This window comes from Silurus aristotelis, assembly GCF_946808225.1.
Source record: "Silurus aristotelis genome assembly, chromosome: 16".
Classification (NCBI taxonomy): Eukaryota; Metazoa; Chordata; class Actinopteri; order Siluriformes; family Siluridae; genus Silurus; species Silurus aristotelis.
In genome coordinates this window covers 12,842,566-12,850,248 of record NC_139589.1, presented here as the reverse complement: position 1 = coordinate 12,850,248, position 7,683 = coordinate 12,842,566, and the positions used below count along the sequence as shown (strand labels likewise).

Sequence of the window (7,683 nt, the reverse complement as noted above, 5' to 3'; positions counted from 1 at the left end):
TTAATAAATAAACAATTGGAAAAAGATTGAATAATTGCTGTGGAATAAAAAAAACAAAGTTCGTACTATTGTTAAAAAACAATCAACTTGGGGTGATAACCTCTGCTTCATTAAACAATACAATATCTGCTTCCCAAACACTTGAAAAAAAAACTTTTTTTTTGTTATGGTTCTTCTGTTGTATGGTTCTGAATTGCAAAAAGGTGACGCAAAAAAGCATTCGATGTCTTTTTTTAATGAGTGTGTGGTTTGTAAAACAACAAAGACACAGTTACAACAATGACAGATTTATTTAATCTTTTCTTAATTAGTTTTAGCTGCTCTGACAAGTGTATTTACAAACAATGGCATTTCAGGATATAAAAATGTGTGTAACATAAAGCAGAACGTCTCAAGTATCAGGTGAAGGTGACCAACGCAGGGGTGTGTGGAGAGACTGCGCCAGATGGTCCATGTCTAAAAGAGGTGAATGTGAAACTACATATGTGAGCATGTCACAGTGCTAAGGGAAAATGTAACAATCTGAAACAATAATGGTACAATGACGCATGCTTGGCTAAAGTCTGATCAAACAAGACCATTATCACCACTATTCCACTGTAATTTCTTTATCCCTTTAACAAATATATAGAAATGAAGTGACGAGGCTTCCGGTTACAGTCAAAACTGAACACATTTTTGCACCAGTTGTGCAATATTACAATGAGATTTTGCAATGCTGCAGATACAAGGACTTTCTAGATGTTTTGGAGTTGCATTGCTTCTTCCAGACCCCTTGCAGAAAGGAATTCTGATTTGGTCGCATAAGCATCTTTACAGATAGGTATATTTCATGGTTAACTCATTAATGACATGTCAAGTGGTCTAGATTTCCATTCCTCACTCACCTAACTGCATGAATTAATAGTTCCTATTAGCGTAACACAACATGATTCTGGACACCCTCCTGTCCTCTAACACACCCTCTTCCTGAGCCCCTGAGTTGTAGTTAGTGTGTTAGAGCAGGTGAAACGCTAAAATGTGCATGACAGGGGATTCTACAGAGAAAGGGTTTGAAGGGTTCCAGGATTAATGTTTTAATGTCAAAATGTATTGACTACATAATTACTACTTTGGTTTGTCCAATATTTTCTAATGAATGTAACAATATTTACCCAAATATTAACAAATTAGATATTAAAATATAAACCACAATTACCAGGATAAAGCAGTTATTGAAAGTCAACGAATGAAGGTGGTAAAGTTGTCATTCATTGGAGCATAAGCACTTAATATGCCTTAATGACCATGGCCTTTCTGTGTCCTTTGTACTGCAAGCTTCATATCTGACTGCATGTAAGTAAAAGAAAAAAACTGCCCACTTGTGATACTAGTTCCAGAACACCACTAGATTCATGCACAGGAAAATCATTAGTGTCACATATAAAAGAAATGAGCATGAACACTGAAATGAATCACCTTTTTTGTTAAATATCCCACTTGTATTATCACTGTATATCATATATCACAGACAACCTACAGATACACAGTATCCATAAAATTAGGATTCATTTTACCTTACGTTAAAAAAAGAAAAAAGAAGAGAGATTTGTGACAGTAGCACACTGCAAAAAACCCTCCAATTAACAACTGTTAAAGGACGATAAACCATAAATGAGACGTACACAGTTTTTACTTAATTAAAGTTTTCAGCTTCTGTTTTACGCAGTTGTTCTGTAAATGATTTTGAATTTACTTTATTTTCTTATTAATTAACAACTAATTTATTAGAATAATGAATTAATGGCTAGTAATTACTCAAAAAAGAATTTGCACCAAGATTCCAGGCTTCTAGTTCAGACTATTTTAAGTTCACTTTCAACTTTAAATTTGTGTCATGAATGTATTGTGGGCACATAAAATTAACTGCATACATTCAATTTTTCTTCGCAGTATTCTATGTACTTCAACAAATGCTGTATTTAATCTTTTCAGCTTAAGACTGTGCAGAGGCTGAGGCAAATATTTAAAATTTTATTCAACCTGTAAAGCCCATTACTATAATATAGACTCAGGCCTTTCTCTCTCTCTCTTTCCCACTTGTTCGAGTTCATGTCAGTAACGCTAGCCTACTGCTGAACTGGACACCGGTTTGGTCTGTCACGCCAGTCGATTTTTAATTCCAGAAATGACCCACACGAGGCCACAGTATGTGGACCACATTCCTGTCACCCTGGATGACTTCAAATAGTCTAGTAAATCACGTCAGGCCTCCAGCTGCCCCCAGGGACAGCTACAGTGCACTGCTCTGTCAGCATCAACTCACCATGCACATATCATGTTTACGTCTGAAGAAGCTGAAAGCGAAAACTGGAGGTGTTAAATAAATTTTTTCCTATATAGTGTGTAACACAATTTATACATTACATGAGCCATTAAAAAATTCCCTGATGCATTAAACTGTGCACAGATATGCATTTTGTTACGATTTATTGTTTCCTTTGCGATAAGTGATAATGACATTGCATTAGCATTGAAATGTTTATAATATTTCATCATAGACTTTCGGGGGACACTTAGTTAGTTGGCAATGAATTATAAAACAATCAGATATAAATGTGGCGCTTGCCTCAAAAATGGACTGCTAGGGGAAAAAAAATGGTTAATGTCTTAACCTATTTTTATATGTACCTTGTGTTCACACTGGCAAGCAAAAAAGTCACAAGCAATCTAGTAATTTTCATTACTTTTATTTCCTAAAATTATGACTCAAAGCTAGTATTCCAGCGACTGGAGAAAAAAAAAAGTATATATATATATATATATATATATATATATATATATATATATATATATATATATATATATATATATATAAAATATGTAATTGTAAGCAAATTCAATCCTGTGTTTGGATATCAATCCCTATGTGCATATCATTACGACAGTCAAAACTTTCATGTGTGCTGAGTATACTCAGCTATGCTTTGAGGCATGACATGACTAAATAATAATAAACAAACATACTGTAGCATGGTTAAAATGGTGTAAGTTAATTTATAAGGCAAATAAATGCTTTCTGTTAATTTCTTGGACCATTCATTCAGCAGGGTTCACATATGCTTCATCTATCTCTATACCCACTCTATACCAACTTTCTTTCCTTCCTATTAAACAGTGTTTGGCAACTACAATTTTATACAGAAGTTAAGTGTATAAAATATTCAGTAACCTGTAAACATTTCTTATCAGAGTGTATACCACAATGCTGTTAAATTCTTGATTCTGTTTGGTCAAAGGTATTGTTTACTATTATATACAGCAGCTCAGACAATAGTGCAGCTGCAAGTCACACGTGTATATTAATGTGCTTGTTATAGTATGTGATCATTTCTACTGTAACAGCTCATTTACAGAGACTTGCATAGTGGATACTCCATATGATCAGGTATAAAAATGTGTGATAGCTAATATGGTGAAGCATTTAATAAGGAGATGTAAATTTAACCTTTATGGAATGGAGCTGTTAGTGCTGTGTAACAGTCAATTGCAAAGCTTAACTTTAACATTTGTTATGTTTTTTTAAGGTCAAAAAGTCTTCAAGGTGAGAGAGTAAAAATCAGAAGTCAACGAGGGCACAGATATTTTACATAAATAAATGTATCTATAAAGGTGTACAATGAACAAACTGTTTTTCTTTAATGTAGCGTATTTGGCAAATTATTGTGATATAAGGAGAGTAAATCTGTCATAAGAGAAAAAAAATGTGGGGTACTTTTTTTCAATTTTCGGTTAATAGTACTTCCTTTGTGTCTGGTCACCTTACTCCACCCTATCATTGAATATTATTCTATTACATCCCCAAGTGTTTTTGTTTATTAAAAAATGCTAGACAGGCCAACCCTACACTGACACCAAGGATTTGTCGATTGCCAGTGTGAACACAGGGTGAATCCTTACTTTTTGCCGCATTGGCAGTGTGTGATATCATGAGTAATAAATAGGGAAAAATAAGTATATTCACTTAAACAATTGATCAATGAGGCTCCAAACTCTATAACAAAATATCACTGTCGCTACTACACTTGAGCACTTATCCACTTCAGGAATACAGTCTCCATGTTGTATTTTGCTTTTTTAACTGTACACAATGTACAAAACAGACGAGTGCTTATTTCTTTTTTATATAAGAAAACTCTTTAAAAACAACAGTAAAGTCTTGCCCCATTAAAAATGATCTCATTTGCTTTTTTTTTTTTTTTTTTATATAGAAGGTACACTTTGAAACCAGTCCTGTACACAGTTGTGTCCTTGCTCTTGCTGATGAGAGTCCACCATTCCTTTTACACAATTGATGTCCAAAAAAGGGTACATGTCTTTTCCACATTCTGTTTTAAGGTAAGTCATTGCTTGATGAAAGATGTGTATGCATATACATGTATCTGGGTAGTGTACCAAAATATCCACCAATACCCATCCTGTAATGCATCCCAGATAAGAAGTTCCTGCTCTCATTGGCTGAATTCTGGCATCTTCTAATTAGAAGTATGCATTCTGAATCTCAGTGGAGATAATGAGGACCTCTGATGTCTACCTTAAAAAAAAAAAAAGTGCTCTTTTAAGAGTCCTCCTCTGTGTTAAGTTTAGGATCAGGACCTGTTACTGCACTCACACACACACACAGGCCGCTATAATGATATGCAAGAGATGAGGATGATCAGGGCTGAGGCTAGCGGGAGGCCAGCCATACGTACACGTCCAGCTGAATTGACATCCCCTCGGGATGGCTCGGCTGATTCATGGCTTGTGTCATCTAAAAGGAGATAGGAATATATTTTTTATTTAAATAATTTGGATTTGGGAGAATTTAGTATTGTGAAATCAAACAAACAAAAGCAACTGCACATACAAACCTCTCGGCTCTATTGAGTTACTGTCGTTCACGTCGAAGACCCGGTCATGAACACTGACAGTTTTTACGCAGTTGTCTGTTAGAGGAACATAAAACGGGCTTTTAGGACAGGCATTATGAGGTCATAATTTCATCATTCTAATCCTGGGCTTGATAAATTATGCCCAGATGAAACAGATCTACATGAACCCCCACCAGGAGCTCGTAAAACTCACTTGCTGGTCTGACGAAAACTTTCAGCCTCAGGCAGGTCTTTCTCCCGTTCTCAGCGACTGTAGAGGCTGTGGAAACAATTAAGTTGTTTACTATTAGACTTGCGGAATCCATGCCACATGTGAAGTCGGGGCACTTCTGTTTACTGTAAAATTTTTAACCCTATCAAACCCAGGCCTAAAAGTGGCCACCTGGGGCTTTCAAACTCGGTGATCATGAAGTGATGAAAATAGTTAGTGAAAGAAAAAGAAAAACAGATGTGAAGATTATGTTTGCCATCAAAACTATAAGAACACACAGGATGAAACTATTTGGATAAGTAAAATGGACAATTAAATTGTTTATGAATTAATAAAGTGCCTGGGAGACTGTGGTGTATATAAACAATTGCCTAGTGAAATTTTGTATAGAAAATTGCATGTATGAAGGTTTTATATTACAATTAAATCCTTATGAAAATAAAAATGTCTTTTTAAAGTGTGATACTTGCAATAAGGCATGCTAACGTCATGCCATGTAGGTAATTACAGTACTGAACCCCCCTACAGCTGCGTGAACTATTTTCCAGCCTCTAAAACCTAAGTTCTCTCACTGTGAAGCGAAAATATATTATTGTTATTTTATTGCTTTGTTTTTTCTCAATTAGCTAGTTAGTTATGACTGAATTAGTGTTACATGGAGAGGCAGGGCAATGTAATTATTACAGGAGTATCTCTGGGATTTTTGTACCATCCATCATGCCATTAATGTCATTATGAAAATTACATCACAATTATGAAAATTACATTATGGTAGTAATGGACATTTTCATAGACTGTACATCTGGAAAGATCATGGCATGTTTTACCTTATATAATATGAGCAGTAAAGATAACTCAGGCAATATATATCCAGTCTAAATTGACAAATTTATTAAGATTTACTACACCCTATGCGAAAAGAGGTTTAGCATCAAGGTTTTTCTTTAATAAAAACACACATGCTGGTTTTGATTGTTTCCCCCCGAAAAACAAAACCAACCAGAGTATTTAAAACACAGAACAACAAAACCAAAACTGAGCTTAAATGAGCATGTCTGAAAAGTGATGTACTAACAACTTCTTATAACCCCCACCCCAAGCAAGGGTTTTTTTGGGTATAAAAACTCAGGTTGTATTTAAAGTGTACATGTAAATATTTTGAATTTATAAAGAGATAAATTATTCCATGAGAAAAACAATTACTAATGACATATGTTTGAATGCATACATACAGCTGGCCACTACAGTCCAACATGTCATAATTGTATTTCTTGTTCGGTAGATTTTGTCTTATTTGATTACAGGCACTTTGGTAAATTTGGTAGACTGATGACAAGAAAGACCTTATGTTAAAAATATGTCTGAAAGCCTCTTGCATGGTGTAACTAAAATATGTTAGCTATATCATCTGGAGATTGCAAATCTAAATCCAAATGATTTCAAAACTATATACAGCCCAAGAGTCCAAGACAGCATAAATATCCAAACTGTCTGGGTGGGAGTAATGGAATAATCTCACCTGTCAAACATGGGCACCTGTGTTCTTGTATAGGAAAGAGGACAGATAGCACTTTCTTTTTAGTGTGTTACACTGCCCTGTGTATGCAGCATGCAATTTAAATAGACATAGTTGTTTGGGTACATGTGTCCTTGAGAAAGCACGTGTTATCTTTCACCCTTCCAGATTGGTTGCTGTTGCATGATAAGGGATAACGTGCTTATTAAAGATAAATAAAAGAAAGAAATTAAACAGAAAATAGAAAGAATTAAAACAACACCTGGATGAGCAGCAATGCCACAGTTTTGTCATTAATTTCTAAACATGATGCTAATATTGCAAATAATTGCGAAGTTTAAATTAGTGTCTTGAATGTGTCATCAGCAACTTTTAAAGAGTAAAAAAAAAAAAGCATTACCATAACTACGCTGTCTTTAGCTTGAAACCTTTATCCTGCCTTTGTAATGTGATGTGATGTATCATAAATGGCAAAGTAATAGAAAACAAACCACTTGGAAATGCACTTTGATACTCGAGAACTCTATGTCTCCGCTGAGTCATTACCTGCCGAAGCAGTGCTGCTGATGTCACAAGCTCTGTACATGTTTCAGGTCTCGTTAAGATGCCTGTGCGGGCACACAGGCCTTAGAGAGAACCGCAATTAGCATTCACCTCATTTCCAAGCTGTATATATGGACAGTACTACATCGGCTATGCTGTATCCACTGCCCTGTCAGCCATGGGCCATGTTTCTCAATTTGTCCTTTCCATAAAAGAAAGCCCATTAGTGCTTAGAAAGGAGCAGGGAGACAGGCTCCTTCACTGGCCACCCTGTCTTTGTGCAGCAGGTAATGTAATCTCCTACTGTCAGGAGTTAATGCAAATGAGGGTCAAGGAATGTGGGAAAGAAGAGAGAGATATGCTATTTCTCTCACAGATCACACAAGACGTAAAGGTGACTGTGTAATGAGAAATAAAAAAAACCCTTTAAATACAAGCTTCAATTCAATGACACATCACACTGAATTACTTAAAAACAATAGATCTCTACTGATTCAATT

The 7,683-nt window shown here is 35.3% G+C and overlaps 1 protein-coding gene across 1 annotated transcript in view; it reads right to left on the bottom strand.

Annotated features, from left to right (window-relative positions):
• Window positions 1-271: 271 nt before the first annotated feature.
• The window catches only part of efna5a (ephrin-A5a), a 66,941-nt gene continuing 59,529 nt past the window's right edge, over window positions 272-7,683 (bottom strand). The window contains exons 3-5 of the mRNA XM_083565287.1: window positions 5,107-5,172; window positions 4,893-4,967; window positions 272-4,792 (exon numbers count right to left, since the gene is read on the bottom strand). Of these exons, the coding sequence (XP_083421413.1) occupies window positions 4,668-4,792; window positions 4,893-4,967; window positions 5,107-5,172 (266 nt within the window). The 3' untranslated portion in view covers window positions 272-4,667. The remainder of the gene's footprint in view (window positions 4,793-4,892; window positions 4,968-5,106; window positions 5,173-7,683) is intronic.